Source organism: Pinus tabuliformis, chromosome Q, assembly GCF_031772625.1.
Source record: "Pinus tabuliformis cultivar Carrire ecotype Pingquan chromosome Q, CPIR1, whole genome shotgun sequence".
Classification (NCBI taxonomy): Eukaryota; Viridiplantae; Streptophyta; class Pinopsida; order Pinales; family Pinaceae; genus Pinus; species Pinus tabuliformis.
In genome coordinates, this window is record NC_142296.1 from 630,336,322 (window position 1) to 630,362,999 (window position 26,678).

The following is a 26,678-nucleotide window of genomic DNA, read 5'->3' on the forward strand; positions in this document are numbered from 1 at the left end:
TTATGGTATGGAGTCCCACTCCTCCATTCCGTCTTTCAAAAGAGAGCCAGTGGGAAGTGGCATCGCCCTGTTGGCTTCCAAATCAACATCTTTATTATTCCCCCTCAGTACATGAAGGAAATTTGCAGTCTGGAAAGATTTCACCAGAATTCTGATTCTTGAAATCACTCTTGTCAATCTAAGATCTGCAGGAGTAGAATCCTCCAATAAGACTTTAATTATGGACTGAGAATCTCCTATAATATTAACATCTGATAGACCAGAGGCCTTTGCTTGCTTAAGACCTTGAAGAAGTGCCAGGGCTTCTGCTTGAATGCTGGTGGATTGTCTTAATCCCCAAGCGAACTTAGTCACAATTCTGCCCTCCTTATTCTTTATAACTCCTCCTGCCCCAGCCAATCCGGGGTTGCCTTTCGCTGCCCCATCAAAGAACAGAGTGTATCTGGCTTGCCTGATGAGCAAATCATATAGTTCATTCTCCTTCCCTCTGAATTGCCACTCTTTTGTATCCTTGTGTTGCCTTGTTTCTCCAGAGAATTGGAGATCCAATGAGGCACCTCAGTCTAAGTCTTTCTGGCTTAGGTTTGAGTCTGACAAATGCTCCCCCAGACTTTCTTTCCATAGACTTTTTATTTTGATGATGGTGAACTGTGGATTTAAGCTTTCATCTCTGAAGACTCTTCTATTTCTTTCCAGCCAGATTTGCCAGCAGATAAATTTCGGCAAGGAGAGCCATGCAGCTTTGAAACTTTCGTTTTTTGGGAGCGTTTCTGGGTAGAAGTTTCACCAGTTTGCAAATAAGTCAGAGATAGACGTAGGTAAGATGAATTCTATTTTCCAATGACTCAAGAGATTCTGCCAGATTTCTTTTGAGAATTTGCAATCCAAGATAATGTGTTGGGCGGTCTCTTCACTGTCACAGCACAAGTGGCATCGTGAGGGACCTTGGAATCCTTTCTTCATCAATCTGTCTTCTGTTAAAATTCCTTTGTGGAATAACAGCCAGCAGAATGAGTCAAGTTTTGGCATGGTTTTGTAGGTCCAGAGCCCCTTCCACACAGCAAGGTCTGGAGGGACGTGAGGACGATCTTGGAGGCTTTTATACCCCTGCGCAACAGTATACAACCCTGGGGCGGCTCCCCAACCACGGGCGTCCTTCCTTCCAACACACAGAGGCGCCTTACCGTTCAGCAGAGTGAGAAGGAGATCGCGTTTAAATGTTTTTAATATTAATTTTACTAGTTTTTAAAATTATTTTTTGTTAATTTTCTATTTTTTAAAAATCTAGTTTGTTTTTTATTTTATTTTTCTAGTTTTTGTTAATGTTTTTTTAAATTTTTCTATTTTTACTTAATTTTATATTTTTTTTTTAAATTTTGTTTTTTTTTTTTTCAAATTGTTTATGGTTTATGAGATAATTTTTTTTAACTTTTTTTTATTTTATTTTTGTCTTTTTTATATATATTTTTATATTTGTTTTTTTAAGTAATCAACATTTAAAAAAGTAAAAATAAAACAACTTGAAAATTCGTTAAGTAATCATAATTTCAAAAAAATGGACATAATAAATTTTAAAGTGTGAAACCTAAGTCCTCTAAAAAAAAGGTATGCTGCATCAACACGTTTCAAAATTAGCATGAAAATCACTAACATTTAAAAACAAATATTTATATTTGATACATAAGAAAATTTAAAGTGTAAAACATATGCTCCGAAAAAAAGAAGTGTATTCTGCATCACCACTTTTCAAAATTGGGTCACGTTTTTACTACCCCTACGAAACGGGTAATCGTATCGGTTATTTAAAGTGCCAAAAACTATGCTCTAAAAAAATATGTGTGTTCTGCATCGCCCCTTTTCAAAATCGGGTCACTTTTTTGTTATCTCTACAAAACGGGTAACAGTATCAATTCCCGTTTCAAAGTTTACGTTGTTAGAGGGTTACATAGCTTTGAGAGGAGCATTTGAGGCCAAGTTTAGGGCACCTCTGAGGTAGCCACAAGAGCCCTAAAGAGGGTCAAAAACCTCAGGTCCTTTGCCACAAAAGCGTAACCTTGAGAAGGTAGATCATACTTCAAATCAAGGTATGTTGATTTGTCTTTCATGTTGATTGATTTCTAGGTGATGGAAGGGATGTTCCAAAGGTTTTGGACATTAGGTTGATGCTCTAGTTTAGGGTTTCTTCTATGTACGGACAACACCTAAGTTCTGCCCTAAAATACTATGACAATTCGTTGTTGATTATGTGCATGATTAATGGAGGTCATGACCTTGATGGGTGTGACAAGAGGTCTATCTTTCCATTGTAATTAGGGCAACATATCTTTGAGATCAAGCGAGCTGGTACATGAATCAAGTGAAGTCGAGTTATGTCTCTGACAGTGCTACAAAGTAGGGTAATGTGTAGGAGTTGTCATAAAGTGAAATGTTGGTAATGAGGTTTGTTCCTAGGTTTTGAGCAACAATTGTTTATTGATCCGTAAATTGTCGTGGATATTCCACTGGATAGTTCGTCACAACAGATCTGATAGTATTATGTTAAAAATATGAAAAATTCTACACTATTACAGTTTTATTAAACTTTAATATTTGTAGATTTAACTGTAATTAGTGCATGCATGTGAATGGAAATTATGTAGAAAAATAGAAAACGAAAAATAAGTTCACACACACACATAAGACACAAAATATGCTCTAGGAAACCCATTCAGGAGAAAGCCTAGGTAGAAGGTGAGGTCGCTTCACTCTCTTTCTCTGTCTGGAAATATAGATGCAGATATAAAGAAGTAATGCATGTGGCCCATGGGCTACTACAGTGCACAGACCCTCTGTGTGTGCTCTACCTCCTATCTCTACTGGCTATCTTTTCTCAACTATGGAACAAAATTCTCTCAAAAGGATGGAATGCCTCTTCCTCCTAGTTGTCCCATTGTAACACAACCTGATAGCCTACTAGTGGTTAAGTTTGACTACATCAACTCTTAACTAGAGTTACAATATAGACCCTTCTAGAGTATTTTACTTAAAAAAACACGTGGCTAGCCCGTCTTCCATGAATAATGGGGGTTGACGCAGCATCCTCCTAAACTATAGTTGTGAAAGCAGAAAGGTCAACTTCTCAGTGGCATAATTTTTGCATATAGACTCTGATTGAAGAGCTTCTTGTGTTGTTGGAAATATATTTGTGTGTAGAATAGCATGAAAGGGTGCTAAATAAAGAAACAAATTTTTACCCCCAAAAAATGTCATTTGATGCCTCAAAAATGCCCCCGGAAGGTTTTAGACCCCATTTTGCCAAACTAGGTCCAGCTGGTAAAAATGGTCCCATGAGATGATTCCTCCACTTTTCCCACTTTTAATGCATTGATATGGATGAAAAATAATATAATGATCTAATCCGGATCATATCTCCCCATTTTGGGAGGCTTTTGGTCCCCAAAATATTTTACTGAATGATGTGAGGAAATTTTTCCTCCACCTTCTCTATAGTATACCATTTAGCTTTGCCTGGAAGTTGTCCCCTCAACACAATCAGCCAAAGGTCATGTTGCCCCTTTCTTGTAGTTCTGGACCTCTTCTGCAAAATGGTATCTTCTACCAACTCTTCCTAAGCGTCTGGTGCTAAATCCTCCATAGAAGGTAGGACATGTTCCTCTTCATGATCTAGCATGGAAGGCTCATAGAGTTTCAGATTCTCCACATTCACAACTGAGTAAATGCACATATATGGTGGTAAACTGAGTCGATAGGCATTATCACCCACATTTTCTAGTATCTCAAAGGGACCATACCTTAGAGCCTTGATTTTCTTACCAGACCCCTGCAACCTCTCCTTGTTCAATTGTAGCCATACTCTATCTCCCACCTTGAATGATTTATCTATTCTATATTGATCATGCCTAGCCTTATACTTCTCTTGTGACTTATACAATGTTCCTTGTACCTGTAGATGGATCTGCATGATCTTCTCTATAAATTTTTGAGCCCTCAAAGCATCTCCTATAAGATCTTCCCTCACTCCTCCTTGCAGCCCATATGCAATATCCAAAGGTGAAGGTGCCAAATATCCAAAACAAGTTTCAAAATGGGACTTCCCTGTAGAAGTGTGGACTGCTCTATTGTAAGAATGTTGTATATATACCATATTTTCATCCTAGGCCTTCGGATTCTTTTGGTTATATCCCCTTAGAAGTTGCACCAAATTCTTATTACTTCTGTCTACCCATCTGTCTATGGATGGAATGTTGTAGATTTATTCAACTTTGTGTCCATATTCTTCCACAATGTAGTCTAGAATGCACTAAGAAATATTGTATCCCTATCTAAAATGATGCTCCTTGGTATCCCAAAGTGCACTCAGACTTGCCCAAAGAATAAGTTTTTTGCTTCTTGTTCGCTAATGGTCTTTTTACAGGGCATTAGAACACATATCTTGTTGAACCTGTCAACTACCACAAACAGGTAGTCAGGTCCCTTCCTGGTTGTCGGTAAACCTCCCACAAAGTCCATGGAAATACTTTCCCAATGACAAGTAGGCACATGTAAAGGATGTTTGAGACCCTGTTTCTTGTTGCTAAGTGTGCTGGTATAACAAAACATGCATCCTCTTATGAACCTAGTTACCTTCTCTTTCATCTTGGGCCAATACACATACCTCTGCATGTTAGCCATGGTATTCCCTACACCAAAGTGCCCTGCAACCTTGGAGGTGTGAGCCTTTCTAATCAACTGCAATCTCTCACCTTTAGGAACAAATAGCTTATCTAGTATGTAGGGTAACCCATCCTAGAGATGATAGTCAACAATGTTGTCACCATCGTGCACATGAATTTGACTCTGCAACTGTTGATACACCTCCTTGGAGTCCTCATCTTCTGAATATGCCTCTGTGTATGCATCATGGGTGAATGGCTCCATGTGCATAAGAGTCTCCAAAGTTGTGATATTTGATGTGGGTGGCCTTGAAAGAATGTCGTCCAACTTATTTGTGTTTCCCTTCTTATACTTGATCGCCAAATGAAACTGATGTAAAATCCCCATCTACTTGTAATGTCTGGTATGTTGTAACTTACTTTGGGCCTACAAGTACTGTAATGACTAGTGATTTATGTGGATTATTTTCTCCTTTACCATCAAAGAGTGCTTCCACTTCTTCACAACTTGCACCATGGCATAGAGCTCTTTGTCGTAGGTAGGGTAGTTAAGAATTGCCCCATTAAATACTTCAGAATGGTAGCATATGGGACTTCCTCCCTACAACAAGACAACTCCCATAACATACCAACTCACATATATATCCACTTCAAAGGGTCGTTGCAAGTTTGGTAATGCCAGAACTGGTGCTTGACTAATCTTCTTCTTTAGCTCCTCAAAAGCCTTATGTTGACCTTTTCCCCACTAGAAACTCTTACCACATGTTGTTATGGCATGTGTTAGCAAGAGAAAACTCCCTTAGGTAAGGGTTGAGAACCTTAATAGATTGAAGACAGACTATCAACAAGAAACACTCATTCAAGCAAGAAAACTATGAAAATTGCTAAAGTTGGGTTTAGGGAGAATACCTGGAGGTCCTACATTTGATGTCGATCCCATAGGGTCCAAACCTTCTGCTTCCTCCAATGCGTTCAGACCTGTAACATAAACCAGAGAAGCATATACATAGAAAATATTTCAAAGAATGTGCATATTAAACATTTTATATCATCAAGTATAGATATATAAATCATGATATGTTAGACATGAATTATAAAAACATGAGATCACAAAATTTCAGGAACAAGACAAGGCTTCTTCATTAATAGCAACAAATAGGAGTCGATGAATATAACCTGATCCGACAACGGCACCAACGAACCTTCCTCTAGATCTGTCCAGCCCAAGCCTCAAAGATCACCTCAATATGTGCAAAAGGATGTCATATCATGGAAGATGAAAATCTTTGCAAGGAAACAAGGGTTTCCTATGTTTGGGAGTGCGGGAGGGAAAGGGAAAATCAGACTTGATCTGGGGACAAAAGGATTATAATGTCGATATCATATCTCCTTCTATGTTTTAGGCCTTCCTATGAGGTGTATAAATACCACCATAAATCAGTTGATTCAGTTAGGCCATGGGCTCCTGTAGGTGGGCTTTCAGTGAAACCTGTAAACCTCGCTTGAGAAATAGGATTTTTTTTTTCATATTTTAAACTATGTATGCAGGTTTGGTATTATGGTACCCACGTGTACACACACTTTTATAAGGGCAGAGTCACGTATGGAATTTAAAAATTTTCTTTTTAATAAATGACCAAGTCTGAATGGGAAAGGGCTGCCCAAGGCCATATAAGAGCATCATAACTACAGGAGTGTTGAATAATGTTATAATAGCGTGGAGTGGTGCTGCTACCACTGAAAATGAGGCTATGAATTTCCTAAGGTACTGTGTTTCTCGAATGAAACTCCTAAACTTAGAAACATTAGTAGGCACTGACCATTTCATGATGGCCTCCATCTTGGAAGGATCTTTTTTCAGTTCTCCTCCACCGATCACATACCCCAAATACACCAAAGGCTGTTGCGCAAACTCACACTTCTTGAGATTTTCTAGCAGTTGGTGCTTCTTCAATGTTTCCAGCACCTTTGTCAAATGTGAAATACGCTCCTCCCAAGTAGCACTATATACCAGTATATCATCTAGATAAACAATAACAAAAGGGCACAGTACATCATTCATTATTCTCATAAATGTAGCTGGTGCATTACATAGGCCAAATGGCATAACTAACCACTCATACAAACCTTGCCTGGTTTTGAAGGTGATCTTACATGTATCTTCTTCTTTGACTCGATCCTGGTGATATCCAGACTTCAAGTCCAGCTTGGTGAAGTACTTTGCTTGCTGCAACTAATCCTAGATCATCTATCCTGGGTAGGGCGTATCTTTTCTTGAGTGTGATTTTATTCAACGCCCTGTAATCTATACACATATGCGAAGTCCCATCCTTCTTTGGCACAATGATAGTGGGTGAACCACATGGTGATGTACTCGGTCGAATTACACCCTATTCCATCAGTTGTTGCAATTGTTTCTTTACCTCGCTTACTTCTATAATGGACTGCCTGTACAACCCAATATTTGACAATTGGGAGTCTAACAATAGCTGGATCTCGTGTTCCACTTCTCTCCTATGAGGTAACTCTTTGGTCTCTCGGAACACATCCTTGTATGCCTATAACGACTCCTCCAATTGTTGTTTTTGTTTCTCAGTACACCCCTCCAGGGATTCCTTGCCTCTTATTGACTCATCTTCAGACTGACTTTCTCTTAAAAACAATAAAACATATTTCTTGCTGGAACTTATCAACTTCTTGGCTTGGTGGCACTTACTAGTGAAATTTTTTACTTGCCTTTGTGCGCATTGATGATGAACAATTTTCCATCCTTGACAAGACGACACTGATAGGATCTCCTCATGAATATTACCTCTCACATGTACATATATGGAATCCCAAACACGACTCCGCATACATCAAAGGGAACCACATCTAGATCTACTTCATCAATAAAATTAGCACTGATAACAAATCTAATTTTACACTTTTTTGTTACCTTCAACTCTGTATCCTTATTTACCCGTCCCAGTGGATATGGATTTGGATGATCACGAACTTCCAACCCTAACTTCTTGACCAACACTATTGCAATGATATTCGCCTGCGATCTTGAGTCAAACAAAGCATCAGCCTTTGTCTTCTTTACCTTTATCTTTATATGGAAGAGTTTGTTCATTTCTTTCTCTTCATGTTGTTGAAGGCTACTCAAATTCACCTCCTTCTGCACTGACATACATACGATATTCTTATCCACATCCGAGTTGATTTCAACTTGGTTGCTCGAATATGTAGCCATGAGATTCTTCTTCTTCTTATCTTTCTTCTTGTTCTTCGAGTTTAGCTTTGGATGCAAATTCCAACATTTTTCCTCTGTATGGCCATCAATGTTGCAATGGTTTCTAGGATATTTACACTGGTGTGTTGTGGCTTCCGTATTTTTATATTTTTCCCCTTTTTATTCTTCTTACCCTCCTTAAAGCTTCTTGTTGCTCATTTTGCTTCGATCCACTTGATTGTACTCTTTTCAGGCCTATGTTCTCCAGGTATTGTGCCTATACACAAGCCTTGTCCACCGATTTGGGCTTCAACAACATCACTTTCTCATACAGATGGTGCTGCAAACCCCCCAAGTAATTGAGGAGTACATATGGGTTCTTTGGAGAGATACCCAACATTATATCCATCTTTCTGAATTTCATGGTGTACTCATGCACGATTTGGCTCGACTTTTTCCTAAAGTAATGCCACCGGATCCACTAGTCCTCCACGTACCCAATGCGATAAAACTGTGACTTAATGAGGGTTTTCAAATATTCCCACTTAGTCACTAGAGGTTCTCCCTCCAACCTCAGGGTTTCTATTTGGCTCTCCCACCAAGTCAGTGCATGGACCTCCAATTTCAACCGCGCAAATGAGATTTTTTGTCCTTCCTCAATCTTATGGATGCTGAAATAAAATTCCAATTGCTGCAACCAATGGTTCAAATTCAGAGCGTCGATATCACCGTGGTATGGCTTGATATCGACTTTTTCTTCCATTTTAAACAGGGATTGATTCACGACACTCGAACCAGGTTGATCTTTTCTAGATTCTTTCTTCGACTAGTTATCCATTTCTCCCCGATCTTCTGATCCTTGTTCAAATTTGTCCTTTACATTTGAAACCCCATCTTCTCCAAATATACACAACTTTCTATTCAAGGACGACATGAGGAGGTTTACATTGCGGTTGATATCTGCAACTTGTTTTTCCAGCTGCGTAAACCTCACCTCTGCGGGATGACAAGGTTCGTTTACAAATTGGTTGGCCATGATTAGGGTTTTACAATTTTTTTCCTTATCGATCTAGATCCATGCAATCTCCACAAAATACCCAAAGAAACTTGCTTTGATACCAAATGATCTGTAAATTATCGTGGATATTCCACTGGATAGTTCATCACAACATATATGATAATATTATGTTAAAAATATGAACAAATCTACATTATTGTAGTTTTTTTAAACTTTAAGATATGTAGATTTAATTGTAATTAGTGCATGCATGCGAATGGAAATTATACAAAAAAATAGAGAATGATAAATAAGCTCACACACACACATAAGACACAAAATATGCTCTGGGAAACCCTTTCGGGAGAAAACCCAACTGGAAGGTGAGGTTGCTTCACTCTCTTTCTCTATCTGGAAATATGGTTGTAGGTACAAAGAAGTAATGCCTGTGGCCTGTGGGCTGCTACAGTGCACAAATACTTTGTGTGTGCTCTACCTCCTATATCTCTTGGCTATTTTTTCTCAACTATGGAACAAAATGCTCTCGAAAGAATGGAATGAATCTTCCTCCTAGTGGCCTGGTTATAACATAACTTGATAGCCTACTAGTGGTTAAGTTTGAATACATCAACTCTTAACTAGAGTTACAATATAGACCCTTCTAGAGTCTTTTACATCTTAAACATGTGGCTAGCCCCTTTTCCATGAATAATGGGGGTTGGCGCAACATCCTCCCGAACTATAAGTGTGAAAACAGGAAGGTTAACTTTCCATGTGGCATAACTTTTGCATACGGACTCTAACTGATGCGATTTTTGCATCATTGGAAAGATCTTCGTGTGTAGAATAGCATGAAAAGGTGCTATGCTAAAGCAACAAAGTTTTACCCCCAAAAAACATCGTTTTATGTCTCAAAATGCTCCCAAAAGGTTTCAGACCTAGTTTTGCCAACTTGGGTCCCGCCAATACAAATGGTCCCATGAGCTGATCCCTCCACTTTTTCCACTCTGAATGCATTGAGATGGATGAAAAACAATATAGTGATCCAATCCTGATCATTTATTCCCTAGTACAATGATGAAGGTGTAGGATTGTCATTGTTAAGAGGGCAGTCCTTGGAACCCTAAGTTTAGCAGATGCAAGGAGGCATATTGTTGATGTGTGGGCAGATTTAATGATGCCCTAGTTCAATGATATAAGGGGAAGCTAGAGGATTGATAAGAGGGATAAGTATGAAGACCTCATGTACAATGATCCTTGGAGCAGCTAAGGGATAGTTAGGAGGTAGATCTGATGAAGCCCTAGTTTAATGATAAGAGGGTAGATATGGAAGTCCCTACGAACAATGATGTTGGAGAAGCCATATCAGTGCTAGAGGGAAGCTTTTGATGAAGACCCTATGAGTTGGCTATCTTGGAGGAGCAGGAGAACAACTATTGGGCAGTTTTATGAGCCTATGTTTAGTCACTCTTGGAGCAGCTGGGAAGGTTGATAGTGGCAGATTGGATAGCTAGAGATGCAAGCTTTATGAAGTTGCAAAAGTTGTAGTGATCAATGGAAGAAGTGGAAAAGGACCTGCCAGATGTGTTCAAGGTACATGGACTGGAAGGGTTGTGGAGCACTATATCAACAAGTAAGTAAAGTGTACTTTGTCTAGGGAAAGGTTGGTAGTCATAGTTGTTGACAACAAGCCCTAGTATTTCTTGTATTAGGGTTGTATGTAAGGGCCATGATCCTTGGTATGAGATCCCTATGTTTGTTGTATTAATATTTGTAATATAATAAGTTTTGGGTTAAAAATTGTAATGTGCAGGAGATTAATTCACTGCTATATGTTTCCTGCAGTGGAAATTGCTTGTGTTGTGGAATTTGAGTGTGTTTGTTATCGTGAACTTAGACTCAAAGTTGATTCTCGAGTGTCGGGAAAAATCAATAAAGAGAAGTTTCTACCTTTCTTTTACTCGAGAATATACATGCTAGTGAAGAATTATCGAATCCCATTATCTCATTAAGCTTCACACTATCCCCTAACATCACATTGATAAGCTATTATTTGCACTTGATACACTTCTGCCTTTTGCAAGGTTTCCTTGATCGTCCTAGTTAAAATTAGAGGTTTTGAGATCATATGAGGAATGTCCACTCATTGACTCATATATTAAATTTTCCCTAATGAATCCATACCCTTAGTAACCATAAGTGTTGATTTATTTATGTCTCGAACCAAAACCTCTTACCATCATTACTATGGAAACCCTAAGTTTCATGTAGCACCATTAAGAGTAAGAAGATCCTTTTTTAAACTTATCCTTCAAGTCTCATCAGTTTGTCTTCAGAACTTGCAACAACATCAACTACATTTCTTGGTTTGAGGTTGTAACTCCCTGATGTTGAATATACTATTATTGATGTCAAAGAAGATATATGACAGTTGTAAGTAATATATAAAGGTTTCAAAATAAAATAAAATGGGGGTGCACGTGAAAAAGTAAAAAGTGAAAAAGTAATATAGATTGGATCATTATATTTTTTGACATCCATTTCGATGCTTTCAAGGTGGAAAAATAAGAGAAATTAGTTTGTAGGTGTAGTTTTAGTGATGGGACCTAGGTTGGAGAATTGGGGTTAGAAACCTTGAGGGGCTAGTTTGAGGACTTAAATGACCATTTTTGGAGGATAAAAGTTTCCACATTTCACCTCTTTGTGTTATTCTGCACTTGAATATCTTTTCAATAGTGCAAGAATCATACCAAAGTTTAGATGCAAAATTTATGTCTCCTAGAAGTTCACCTATCATGATTGACCACCATAATTCAAGAGGATGCCATGTCATTCCCTCGTATTCATGGAAAAGGGTCTAGCCATGTGGCCCCTATGAAGAACACTCTAGAAGGGTCGATTTGTAACCCATATTGAGGGTTGAATGGGTCAAATAAACCACTAATTAGTTATTAGGTTGTGTTACAATTGGGTGACTAGGAGGAAAAGGGGTTCCATTCTATTCCAGTGCATTTTGTTCCACAATAGAGAAGATTAGTTGAGAAAGGGTAGAATAGAGAAAGTCTCTGTTCTATATCAACCCACAAGCCACATGTCTCACTTCTTTGTAGTTGAATCATTTCCATTCAAACAAAGAAAGAGTAGAGAAACCACACCTTCCAGCTAGGTTTTCACTTGAAATGGTTTCCCATGTCATATCTAGTGTTTATTATGATTGGTGAGTGTTCAGTTTTCACTGTTATCTATTTTCTACATTTTATCTATTGCATGCATAAGCATAGAAAATAGTAAATTAATAAATCCATAAATCTAAGGGAGAATAACCCTCATATTATAGATTTTAGATTTCAGTCTATATTTTTTCATTAGATCCATTGTGATGAATTTTTTAGTGTAATATCCATGACACTTTTATGGATCAAAAAGTATAATAAAAGGAGGTACACAAAAAATATAATAAAAAAAAGGGTGCATGTAAAAAAGTAAAAAGTGAATTTTACTAGTATCATGTAAAAAAGTCAAAGAAATATTTTATAATTGATTTTACCATTGGTGGTTTCAAACCCATAGTTTTGTAAATCCATGATATTTTCAAAGCTAAAATAAAATAAAATAAATTATTTAATTAACGGTTGACATGTTTTTTTAAATCAACACATTTCTTCACGAAGGCTCACAATGATGTATGAAAAGAGAAAGAATTGGAGGAAAAATAATGTGAAACGAAAAGCAATATCATCCCATATAAAGAGAAACCTCTCAAGAAGAAATAGATAAGTGAAGAAGGTGTAAGCAGAATTGAGAAGGAAATGCAAATGATTATTTAAAAAAGTCATATTGAAGAAAATTAAAATTATAATTGAGGGTTGGTACCAGTCAATTGAAGAGATTGGTGTTTCTTGTTAAGTTGGTACTTAGTGGTGGGGATTGGTGTCTCCAATAGGTTGGAGCCTATGAATACTTGTAAAAATAAAAAGGTGCCTACAAATATTTGTAATAATAGATTGGTAACTATGAAGATGAATAAAGATAAATTTATTTTTTATTATTTTCTTTCAAACTGATTTCTACATACATCTTGTATTCTATGTTTTATAATTGATAAATTTAATTTGCTTTTGATTTATTGTGGATTAAATTTAAATAAGCAAAAAAACTTATTTGACTAAGAGTTTCTTACACATGTGCCCCAGAGTTTCTTAATAATTGTGAGGAATATATGATAGAAACCTTAGAAATGTACGACTAAGCTAGTTATAGACGGCAGTGAGTTCTTGAAGAAGGCAACTGCATAGTGTATCAAATATCCTATTTCTAATTCCTTGTTATACTTTTCCTTGCCGAGTTTATTCTACTCTCCATTTGATCTCATAAGAAGCATGTTTTACTTACACATGATAGATATTTTCAACTTGAGTGCTCTCAGAACAAAAACAAATAACTTCACGGGCCCCCTAAGTCAATGATTTGACCAACCGTGACGAAAGCCTAACAAAGCTTCATAACCTTCATTTTTGTTTCCTTGTTTCATATTTTTAAGTTTTTATTTTCTTCATTATGTTTTTCTTTTATAAATTTTTATTTATTATTTACTTTTGAACATATTGTTTTTATTTCTTTTCATTATTTTATTAATTTATATCTTCCTCTCTTATTATAATGGTTTTTATGATTTTATTATACTCATTATTTTAATAATATTTATCTAATCTAAATGGGTTGGATTTAATGGAAAAAAGAAATGACTTTTTTTATTATTTGGTAAGATTTGATTTTTGTGAGGGCTCCTTACCCTAAAAGTTATGGGACACCTTGAGGTAGTGGTTGAATGTGTGGTTGCACCCAAAGAGATTATATTAATAATCTTGTCACCCATGCACACATAACTGGATCAAAACTCACCCCCATGTCCTTTAACAAAAATGCAGGTTCACTTAAATGCAACAAAGCTCACTGCCCTAGCATATGGTCTTTGAACTGTAGCATGGGAGGGTTTCTCCTTACTTGTAGTAGAAGGGGCTTTTCATTTAATCATTCGTGCACTCAAAAACTTGCAGTATGGAATAACAATAATTAAAATATCAAATAGCTGGAGATTCAAAAGTAGTCTCGAGCGTATTCAATATCTTCTTTCCAATTCCAGCTTTAATTCTAGAACGAACAAAGTTCACTCTTCAAGTTAAATACTCCAGAACATTTGTAATATGTAGATCTCCATTGAGATACAAGAATACATATTAAAATGTATGAACGAGAATGATGTTACAATTGGGAATGAGGGTCATGTATATATAGCCAAGTAAGTACCCTTTCACGAACAAGCATGTCTGTAGAGACATGCCTCTTTGTTTAACTTAATTATTATTTAATTACATATTACAATGATTATTATTTATTATATATTTTTATTATTTTTACATAAATTATGTTCATAACAAATTCCCCATAATTTCCATGTACTTGCAATAAAATAGCAAAAAAACTGGATATGAGGGAGTCTCATTAATAAATAATGCTTTGGATTAGAGATGGTCATCCACTAGTTTTGACTCTGTAATGGTGCAATTCTCTTCACCAACTTAGGAGCATTATAGACCCTTGAATGGGGTGAATAGGGATGCGTAGCCTTGACATGTGCGGCGAGGTTTATGGTTTGAAGTGAGTGTTATCCGACCCATTAATGGAAACTGCAATGTATAGAACACACCATCGAGCTATATCGATGCTAGCCAAGGTATTTGTATCATCTCTTGCCATCATTTGTTCATGTGGAATGGTTGCGGAAACATCCATTTCCTAACCTAGGTTTTATGGCACAAGGTGGGAGGTATGTGACAATTGGTTTATTATGATATATGGGCTCCTTATGTGATTCTCAAGATTTTTTTCTAGAGATTACTGGCTACACTTTTCTCCTTATTTGCTTCCTGCTTTGATTCTCTATATCCCTCTTTGTTTGTTCTTGGTTGATTTCTCTTTGTGGTCTCAATTCTTTATATGTGGTAAAGACATGCCTCGTAGCAAGACTTCATGCTTTGGCCACGAAGGACGAGGGCGGTGTAGTGAGATATCGAGGTGCAAATTGGCTATTCTTCCACGTGGGTGTAGCATCAAACCAGTGAATTGACTAGTTTTTTGGGAGCATGTTTCCTCACACATCCATGAAGAGATAAAGACTATTGAAAATGATCAAATACGGGGTGAACATAATGTAATGATTAGGACATGGATGTTGAAATAGGGATTTGGGTCCCTAATACAAGGAACTTTAGGGAACGAAGCACTAAATACTGGAAAAAAATGGACTTTTATTGGCATATGAAGATGCCTGCGTAAAATATTTTGATGAAAAGTGATGAGGCAAAGCAGGAAATCTTGTTACATTTGGATTAAATTCCATTGTAGCTCAATGATATCAGTTCTCAGCAAAGTCAATGCCATCAAGCCCCCTAGTTTTACTCCAAAACTTTTGCTATTGGTAGCTTAACCTCTCCATCTGATACTACCATTTGCAAATAGATTAATTTCTTCTCATGCCTATGTTTTGTGTTTCTATATATGTAATAATTAAAACCCTTAACTCTCTCTAACCTATTCAGTGTATCTTTTAATATACAAATTTTCATAGTATTTTAGTTATCATATTGAATTTAACTTATCCAATTTACACTAAAAACTTATTTCATTACTACTAATCTAATTTCCCAAATGATAGATCAACAATATTAAAAAAATTATATAAATTTACTTAAAAATTAAAATCCCAACGTAAGAGATTTCATATTTATCTTTACACTGTTAATTTTTGTTTAAATTAAAAAAAAAAAAAGTAATGTCCATGGATTTTTAAAAATTCGTTGAACATTGAACTACAAAGAGTTTCGTACTCTCAAAATTAAGAGCTTCCAACGGTCATGCTAAATATCGTTGAGTTTTATTTGCTTCTAATAATTAGGCCATCAACTTAATGATATGATGGATTCAAAGCCAATAAAATAAAATAATCACGTGTCTCTGAGATTTTCATGTACGAGAATGTAAAAATCCATAGGGAGTCTATGCTATGATGATGACACAACGTTTTAATTACACTCAAACTTGAGTGAGTGAGGTAACTCCATAAGAATGATACCTACCATTACAAAACCTAAACTTCATACCTTAGGGTTACACCTACTCCGAATCCAACTAACAACTCCATAATCAACGAGACCAAATGAAATTTTAAATAAATAAAAAATTAACATAAAGCTTACATACAAGGTAAGTTAAAGAGGTGTTTATGAAAAGCCAAAACCATTAGCAAAACAAATATAGACTTCAAATAAATTTTAGGGTTAGGTTGGGGTAGGCATATGTTGATTCAATCACTGTCTGTTTGTTAGGGTTGGTTTTCACTTGGGATGTTGTCATATTTTATTAAATATTTATATTATTTTTTATTTTATTTTTTAAAATTTTGCTTAAGAATTTTTTTTAGTTTTATTAAAATTTAGATTATTTTAAATATGGTTTTGAAATATGAGTTGTCAAATGATATAATAATAGTTTATTTTTATAGTAATATTGTTATTAATTTTAATTTGAGAATTTGTATAGGATAGTTTTTTAATAATTATTATTATATGGTAAATATTTCATTTATTTTTAGAAAAAGGATATTATAATGTTATGTTTCTTTTTACTATTATGTATTAATTCAAAAAAATGAAATACATATTTGATGATATTTTTCTTTTTTCATTTTGAAATGATAATATTAATTTTGGAAAAAATTAAACACTCCATATATTATTAGAAAAATTTAGTAAGGGATACAAAGAGTCTATATAAAACCATCCTTTAACTTACCATATTGAGAAACCTTTACATAGGATGATATTATGGTCAATTTTTCAAAGATGATCTTTGAAAAACCTACATAGATTTTAAAAGGTTGTTAAATCATGATTAACTTTGTGTAATATTTTAAAATTGAATATGAACTTGTGGACTCACTTGAATTTCTAATAAGTTGTTGTCTATTATAATGATGAGGAGGTAAGGTTTAAGTTTCATTTTTACATTTTGCATCTTCAAAAGTGATTAAATGTCATTTTCAAGGAATTGTATAGATAACTATGAATAGTTTGAGAACACCTCCATTTACTATTATCTTTACAATTTGTGTTACCAAAACCTAGTTATCTTAAAAGCATATCAATTACTTTGTTGGTCATATCACATCATTTTAACCTACCCAACCTATATAGATTAACAAATTATGTTCAAATTAACTCAAAGGCTCCACTATGAACATATAAGGTAAGTATGTTGTGTTGTTCTCATGAGCATATTGATGTGGATGACAACCAGTAAAGATAAGCACTTGCAATAAGGGATTTCAATAAAGATAAGAATTGTGTAATTTGATTTGGATGTTACTTTAATGGATTTACAATAAGGGAGTTTGGGACAAAGAATGAGATCAATGGTTTTTCAATAAACTCCTGTTCTGTGCGTTACTTTACAATATTCTTCCAAAAATACTAAAAGTAACATAATCTTATTCATTCTTTGTCTTATATATCCATTATTTATTTATTTGAAAATATTTTCTTAGTCTATTAACATATTTTGTGTTAAAAGACACTTTTTACAATGCAATATGAGGAAAATGTGCAATTCTTTTCATTATCACAAAAGAGTTGCCATGTGACATTTACAAAAATATTTCAATATCAATCATAAATTAAATATTTCAATGTACACTTTAAATAAAAGATTTCAATATCATATATATAACTGAAAGTAAATAAAAATATTATTTCACATATAAGTGTTTTTTACATCACAATATGATAAAGATGTCTAACTCCTTACTGAACATAGAGTTGACATATTGGCATTTCAAAATACATTTCAACATTGAACATACATAAATTAACCATAAAATATTTCAATTTACACTTTAAATAAAATTCTCTCTCTCTCTCTCTATATATATATAAACGATGAGAAAACCTATCATAACTCAGTTGTCAAATCATCTGCTACCCACTAATGCATGTTGACTTAACCATCAATGAATGTTATCCACTAATGCATGTTTGCTCATCACTATTATTCAAGGAAAACCATGTCACCTGTAATTACACTTGGTGGACGACCTCTTAGCCAAGTATAAGCAATTTTAGGGCATACTCCAGGACCACTCTCATTTTTTATATATTACAACTTTGACTAAAAAAATTATATCGACTTTATCTTTTATATATATATATATATATATATATGTGTGTGTGTGTGTGTTTTTTACATCATAATATGTTGGAGATATACAATTCCTTGAGTGTTTAATATGGAGTAGATACACGGATATTTAAAAAAAAAAATTTCAATGTTGACTATAAATGAAATATTGTAGTGTTCAACTTAAGTGTGTGTGTATTCTTAGTGGGTTAGCTTGAGTGCATAAGTGTTATAAGTTACAAGCAAGAGGTCATGTAGTCAAGTCCCCAGACTTAATTGAGTGCGTAAGTGTTATAAGTTACAAGCAAGAGGTCATGTAGTCAAGTCCCAGGCTTACGTGGATTTTAATTGAACCTTATTCATGTTCATGTGTATTTCGAGAAGGTGACATGTTTATTCATACTCAACATGGAGTTAACTCCCCAGGTTATTGTCTTCGTGGATTTTAATTGAACCTTATTCATGTTCATGTGTATTTCAAGTGGGTTACATGTTTATTCATATTTAACACGAAGTTAACATGTGACATTTAAAAAAATATTTCAATATTATTCATAAATAAAATATTTCAATGTACACTTTAAATAAAATATTTCAATATCATATATATATATATATATAAAATCAATATAACTTTTTTATTTAAAAAGAAAAAAGTAATGAATATGTTTTTTAAAGTGTACATTGAAGTATTTTATGTATGGCCAACATTAAAATGTATTTTGAATTGTAGTGTGTTAACTCTATGTTAAGTAAAGAATTAGGTAAAAACATTTCTTATTTAGATGTAAGCATTTTTCACATCATAATATGATAATAATATTTAATTCCTTACTTAACATAGAGTTGATACATGACATTTCAAAATACATTTTAATGTTGGCCATACATAAAATAAGTCATAAAATATTTCAATGTACACTTTAAAAAAAAAATATTTATTATTCTTTCTTTTTGATTAAAAAAGTTATATTGATTTATTTCTATAGAGAAAAAGTAAAAGTACAAATTATATGGATTTTATTTATATATAGAGATCTTATTTCACATATAAGTATTTTTTACATCATAACATATTGGAGATATATAATTCCTTTAGTGTTTAACGTGGTGTTGATACATGATATTTAAGAAAAAAACAATATTGACTATAAATAATACATGATATTAAAGAAAAATTTAATGTTGACTATAAATAAAATATCGTAGTGTTTTCTCTGGTGGGGGTGATTATCAATAGCATGGGAAAATAAATAGAAGTGTATGGCTTGCAAGGTGGCATTGACAAAACTTGGGCATGGGAGATAAGGTGGCAGGAGTAGTTGGTAGTTTGTATGCACAGGGAGACATTTTGTCAATGTCATTCCCTGCTCATCAAGCAGTAATCGTTTGGATAGGAATTAAGGTAGACCTATGTGGCATTGGAAATCTCACCTTACCAACTCATATCAATCAAATTTGGGACCCGCGAAAGAGGCACTCCCCTAAGTCTGTTTTATGTGTCTTCGTGGTCTTGCCAGGGTGGCAGAGGTGGAGCTTGGGCGAGGGAGCAACAAACTTAGGCAACATGGTGGTCTTCAATTCTATGGTAAATTTTTTGAGCCTAGTAGTATGGTTGGTTTTCATTTGCTCTAGTTGTGGGTTTACCTCCACTCTTCTTGATATTGTAGGTCTGTCTTTGGGTACTGTAGATGTTTATGGTGGTAGATTATGGTGCACCCTGGTGGCTAAGGGGAAGCAAACCCTCTGTTGGTTGGTGTTTTGGGAATTGGAGAATGATACAAGGTCGGTTGATAGGCCCATTGGGCTTGCTTCTGAGTTAGCATCTTACTTATTTTTTTCTGGCCATAATTTTTTAGGAAGTTAGAGGTTATTGTAACCATTGGTCGTCTCTTTCTTAATCTTGGAATTTTGGAGTGTCTACTTGAGGGTGTATATTTTCCCTCATTTTTATGTAAGTCTAGGAAGACTCTGGGCTAGCGGGAGGTGGTGTGACTGTCTTGTTCTCTCAGTGAACATCTTCAACCATTAGACCCTGGAGTTAGGGGGAAACAATCTATGTTGAGGTGGGAAGTCAAGGAGGGGGAAACCCATGGAGCCAGTGTAAGGGGAGGATGCTAGTGGATAAGGTGGGGGAGGTAGTTGCTTGGGGAGAAACATGAGGGGTTGTTGCTTGTAGTGCTAAGGCGAAACTGGGCTTTGGAACGACGTTATAGCTAGGGGACTTCAGAGGGGTTGGTGTATACAATGGCGAGATTTGGAATATTTGTGTGTGATCATTAACATTGTTTCCATACAACACCAACGTGACAAGGTTTGTCGAGGTATAGGTTCACATGGCCAAAAGGATGAACACCACTTGGACAATTGAGATCTAGAGGAAGAGATGGACCTGAATCCAACACAGTCTCCTAGCAAAATTGAATTGCCACCCCCTTTGATTCTTTGGACAATTGACTTCAACACATCACTTTACTCCTTGACTAGCTTGGATGTCATTGACACAACGATAAGAATGCAATCATTGGTTTCATGAATGACTTGCAACGTAGCCAATGACATATGTAGGATTAGTTCACCACTCTTCAGCATGGTCAAAGGAGGATCTATAATAAGTTGGAGTAGCTGGAAGGTCAATTAGAACATATGGAAGGACATGTGCATTGTGCTTTTATTCCTCCTTCATCACCAGGCACTGGTTCAGACAATCCAACTCCGGTTAATTCCTTGGACCAGGGATTATCACCATTTGTATTCAAATTCTTGGGGTTTTTGGTCTTTCTGGGCTATCTACATGTGGTCTTCAAGTTCATCTTGTCTTTTGTTATCGAGATTTTGCTACTACCTTTTGGCCAAAAAATCCAGGAAGAGTGAGGCCGAAAGGATTTTTCCTAACAACTTCTTAAGATGTACATCTGATTTGAATTAATAGAAATTTTTGGCTTACAAAAAAAATATCATAGTGTTCACCTTGTCTCTGTTTGTGTATTCCTAGTGAGTTAGCTTGAGTGCTTAATTGCTATAAGTTACAAGCAAGAGGTCAAGCCCCCATGCTTATCTTTGTGAATTTTTATTGGACCTTATTCATGTTTCTGTGTATTCTGAGTTGGTTGGCTTGAGTACTAAAGTGTTATAAGTTACAAGCAAGAGGTCACGTGATCAAGTCCCCTAAGCTTATTATCTTTGTGGATTTTGATTGAACCTTATTTATGTTCCTACGTAATTATATATATCAATCACTTTAGGAAATATTTAAAATGCATTTGATTGAATATATAATTGGAGGGAATATTTAAAATGCATTTCATTGAATATATAATTGGAGGGAATATTTAAAATGCATTTCATTGAATATATAATTGGAGGGATTTAAGGGATATTCATAAGTTTTAACTTCAAAGTTCATGGGGTTGAGTGTAGGAGCTAGTACATATTTATAACACTTTGAGAGATTTGAGGTGCACCCATCAAGTTTAAGGTTCAAATCTTATGAAGAGGAGCTGATGATGAAAGCCAATTGTGAGACATATAGTGTCTCAAAAAACATAGTAACTCTATTGAGTCTAGCACATATTTTCAATAATAAGTCTATTAAATCTAACACATATTATCAATAAAATTTTTCTTAATAAATAAATAACTAAATTTAAAATTAAAACTCATAAAAAGAAAGATTGTAATTTGTAAATGAAAACCAATTATAAATATGGTATTAGCTTAAAAGACATCCTACACACGAAGAGACTTGATCCGTTTACACACTCTACAAACTCAATAAAATGATAATTTAATTAAAATTTATTCTCATTAATAATTCTACATTAATGTGTAATAGGATAAATATCATTATCTCGGAAAAAGCTATTTGTCAAAACGCCCCCAAAAAATTCAATCATTCAACCAGGGAATTATGGCAACGTCAATCACAGCGTGACAAAAAATTAGAGAATAATTTTTTTTAACTTTAATAATTTTTATTATTTTTTTATGATACGTGTAGGATTGTTCTCTGAGTTGAAGACCTTAACCCACGATACTCGGGAAAAACGCCCCCAAAAATTCGATCATCCATCGGAAAAACCCAAGGAAAAATCAGCGCCATGAAAGGTCAATCACTGAGGCGAGTAAGCAAGTGAATCAGGCTAGTGAGTCAAAATATGACAAATTTTCATCAAGGTTGAATTCCAGAAATAAAGTGTGAAGTATTTGTCAGGGACCTTTTTGTTTGTCAAAACAGGGATATCATTTTATGTAAACTGGTTTTGAAACCCCAAAAGGAGCTTCTGCACCCTTCTCTTTTTCAAAGAACGGCTTTAAATAAATTGAAAAATTGAGGTAAAGAACGACAGCCGCGCGATCTGGAGATCGACGGACCGCTCGTATTTAGACCACCGAGGTGGAAAGTTGGCAAAACGCGGAATCCAATAGGAATTTAAATCATGTCTATTTGGTCCGTGCCATTTTTATTTTTATTTTTTGTGTCGGGTTTTTTAAAAGTTAAATGCTGAAACGTCGAGTCGGTGATGCAGAGAAACCAAGGGACGGAATCTATGCCTCACGCGGTCTGAGGACGAAGCTTATGCTGCACAGCTGATGCCTCTTCGAAGAAGTTTATTTTGATTCTCGTCGCTTCGCTTTCGGTGTAGATTTGCGTTTTTTTTTTGCGTGCTTTTGGAGGCGATTTGTTTTTGTGCGGTTTTAAGGAGGCGAAAATTTGTAGTTCTGCTGTTATCGGAGGCGAGAAAGGTGAAATTTTCGATGATTAGGACTCATCCGCGCGATGTAGTCAAAAAATATTTAAGATTTTGCGTTTTTATACAATAGTAGTGAAGTTCTGAAAATTTGTTTGTCTTCGACCCCCGGGCATTTAGAGATTTAAAGGTTCGGGCTTCTTACAGGTTAAGACAAGGGATTTTAATGATTTGTGTATGTCTTTTGAGCTTCAGCAGGAAATTCTGAAATTGCTGTTCTTTGAGTTGTTATTTCTAAACTTTTGAGACGGTTGTCCCTGTTTGAGGCAAGGCCATTTGAATCCAGTAAGGTATGCGTTTTTTGAATGAGATTCTTTTTGTGCTTCACAGACTTGGAGGTTTGGCCTTGGTTTCGTGAAGGTTGCATACATTTTGACCCGATGTACCGTCTGTTTGCCGTGCTCGATCCGTCTGTTTGCCCTGTTCGATCATAGACGCGCCAGATTTGAACATTTCGCCTCGTTTTATCTGGGATGATACTATTTTGACAAGGTACTGCCTTCTCTTCTCAGTATTTTGTTTCCTTTGTTATTATTCTTTGCTGCTCTGTTCCCCCACCTGATAATAAGCGTAGTTTTCAGTAATTTAATTTTTCTCCAGTTGAGGCGGGCTTTGGTCAACCATACTACTAGCCGAAGGAATTGTCTGGAAAGTTATTTAAATTTTGGTATGCAGCAAGGATTTTTGTGAATCCAAGTTATAGTTGTTAAACTTCAAAATTTTAGGTGTTCTAGACGGTTTTGATGGTGCTGAATCCATTTCCACCATAAAAATACTATTTAGATGCTTTTCTACAAAATTTTGCAATTCCTCCGCCTCGTTAAACTACTCCTTTGAAAAATTGTGTCAGCACAGAAAATCTTGAAATATTTGTTTTATGGTAAATATATGAAAATCTTCTATAAACATGTAATTCTCGTTTGAAAAATCGTAGATGTAGGATATGTAAAAAGATTGCCCGGTGGTTAATATAAACCACTAACGATGGCCCTATTTGGGGATGTTTTCGGGTAAAGATATGTAGCTTTGATTGAGCATGCTTACAGTTATTGCACTATTTCTTTTGATTATATCTTCTGCTAATTGGGTGGAATGCCACTGGAATCCGGCGGAATTCGTGTCTGTGTTCTGGGTGTCAAGAAATGGGCTTTTCCTAGTCAATTTAGTATCGTTTCCATTTTCCTGGACTGTTCGCTTGTTTTTTCTGAAGATTACCTCCTGTTCGAATGCTTTTCTCAGTTACAGAGTCCCGGCGTATTGGAAATAATAGCTATTTACGGCTCTGTCTGTATCTTTCCTATTTTAACTGTCCGGGAATCAAATTTATATAAAACATTTTGATTTAGTTCGATGAAAGAAATCTGGAATAAATAACCTATTTTTCTTGGAGGTCTACTGTGGTCACTACAACTTAATTGTTTTGTGCCTTTTTTTGTCGAACTAAACAAATTTATATGCTGCCCGTTGCCTGCATGTTTATAAATGTTTTCTACATTATCAGCTACAGATTTTGTTCCATCTTTGGATAGCTGCAACTATACATGAATAGAAGCGGAAACTCTGAAATATGGCATTACAAAGATCTGTCTAATAACTTGGAGTTTGATATCTTCCTTCAACAGGACTTGAAGGCTATTGGGAGCGACTTCCTTCCTATATGCTATAAGTATGCACAAAGGTTTTGGTCCTGCCCTGCTTTCTATATGAATTGACTTGCACTTTAAACGAGATCTAAGCTATTATAACAAACTAGAGACAAAATAATTCAGAAGGCCCTATAAGCAGGAAGCAATGGCTCCAAGCAAATTAAGAAAAGCTATGGGGACAGTTAAGGATCAGACAAGCATTGGACTAGCAAAAGTGGCAAGCACCAGAGCTCCAGACTTGGATGTTGCAATTGTAAAGGCCACCAGTCATGATGAAGTTCCAACTGATGAAAAATATGTACAGGAAATTTTGCAACTCACTTCGTATTCAAGGGGCTATGTGAATGCCTGTGTAGCAGGCTTGTCTAAACGCCTTGGCAAAACTCACAACTGGGTAGTGGCACTGAAAGCAGTGGGGCTTATTCATAGGCTGTTGCGGGATGGTGATCCAAGCTTTGAGCATGAAGTGCTTTATGCAACAAGGCATGGTGTTCGTTTATTAAATTTGTCTGATTTTAGGGATGATTCACATTCCAATGCCTGGGATTACTCTGCCTTTGTACGCACGTATGCTTCATACCTTGACGAGTGCCTTGATTGCTCAGTTGCTGAAAAAAAACAGATTAATGGTAGATTTAACAACAGCAATCGGAGGATGGGATACAATGCCGATGGAAGTGGAGATTATGGGAGCAATGGATACAATAACCACAGATCTGGTTACAGTGATTATGAAGTCCGTGAGCAAGAAGAAACACAGGTTGACAATGGTCAACCTATGGCAATCCGGGATATGAAGACTGAAATGATTTTTGACAAGTTGTACCGTTGGCTGCGGATTTTGGAACATTTCATTGCCTGCCGCCCTACAGGTCCAGCAAAGAGTAACAGATTGGTTCAAACTGCTCTTTATCCTATTGTAAGGGAGAGCTTTCAGCTTTATGGTCATATCTGTGATGGCTTGGCTGTTATCCTGGATAGATTCTTTGAAATGGAGTATCAGGATTCTGCCAAGGCATTTGAGATGTATTTAAGAGCAGCAAAGAAAGTTGGAGAACTGGCATCCGTTTATAACTTGTGCAAAAACATGGGAGTGTGTAGAACCGCAGAATATCCAGAAGTGCAAATGATTTCAGAGCAACTACTTAGGACATTGGAGGAATTTTTAAGTGAGAGGTCATCTTCTCGCAATGAAAGGCCTAAGAGTCCAGAACCAGAGCCAGAGAAGTTGCAAAGTCCTGGCCCAATATCAGAAGAACCAGCCGAGGATTTAAATAACATGAAAGCGCTTCCAGCTCCTGGAGATGATGCAAGTAATGAACCTGAGGAAACACAGAAGTTAACACAACAGCCAGAGGGAGATTTATTAAATGTAAACAATGCGACCATTTCATCCAAAGAACTAGAGAACAAGTTTGCATTAGCACTCTTTAGTGGTTCTTCACAATCGGATGCTACAAAGGAATGGGAGGCATTTCCACCTTCTGACAAGGGATCTGAATTTAATGGGACGGCCTCTGCATGGGAAACACCATTGAATGGAAAGGCTGGTTGGGAGCTTGCGCTTGTAGAGTCAGTCAGCAATCTTAGAAAACAAGGAGGCTCAATGGCAGGTGGTTTTGATAGCTTGCTCGTGGAGGGCTTGTATGACCAAGCTGCAGCTCATCAGCAGCATATGTCACAACTTATGGCACCTGGAAGTGCAAGCAGTGTTGCCCTACCTGGTCGACAGTCATCCTCATTTCTATCATTGCCTGCCCCAACGACATACACTCGAGATGATCCGTTTGCTGCATCCTGTAATGTTGTCCCAACTGGAGAGGATCCATTTGCTGCATCCTTAAATGTCCCACCGCCTTCATATGTTCAGATGTCAGACATGTCAAAGAAACAGCACCTTTTAGTGCAAGAGCAGCAGTTTTGGCAGCAGTATCAAAAGGATGGCATGCAGGGGCAACATGGCATCATGAAATTGTATTCTAATTCTTATGGAATGCCTGCTCAAAACTCCTTTGGCATGCCTCCTTATGGCATGCCACGTATGGAAGGATATATGCCAACTTATCGAGCCTATTATTAATCATGATCTTTCATCGCAAACTATTTAGCTGGCTTTCTTAGGCACTGATTCAGAGTCCACTAGTTATGTAGATGGAGTTTGTGGGCACAAGAGAGGAAAAACAT

The 26,678-nt window shown here is 36.0% G+C and overlaps 1 protein-coding gene and 1 pseudogene across 4 annotated transcripts; one reads left to right on the forward strand and one right to left on the reverse strand.

Moving 5' to 3' along the window:
* On the reverse strand, nucleotides 1-23,301 carry LOC149221035 (uncharacterized). The gene is made up of 3 exons (XM_089387300.1): nucleotides 23,235-23,301; nucleotides 5,562-5,630; nucleotides 1-416 (listed from the first exon to the last, which is right to left on the reverse strand). Exons 1-3 carry the CDS (start codon nucleotides 23,299-23,301, stop codon nucleotides 1-3), a joined length of 552 nt encoding a protein of 183 aa, XP_089243426.1.
* Nucleotides 22,180-26,640, forward strand: LOC149221036 (putative clathrin assembly protein At4g32285 pseudogene; annotated as a pseudogene). Of its 3 annotated transcripts, XR_016249329.1 has the most exons (4): nucleotides 22,180-22,493; nucleotides 22,627-22,843; nucleotides 23,179-23,340; nucleotides 24,471-26,640. The product of XR_016249329.1 is annotated as a putative clathrin assembly protein At4g32285 pseudogene, transcript variant X2 (transcript). The 3 variants fall into 3 exon arrangements; XR_016249328.1 differs by lacking the exon at nucleotides 22,180-22,493 and having other exon boundaries at nucleotides 22,587-22,843; XR_016249330.1 differs by lacking the exons at nucleotides 22,180-22,493; nucleotides 22,627-22,843 and adding an exon at nucleotides 22,971-22,995.
* Nucleotides 26,641-26,678: the final 38 nt, after the last annotated feature.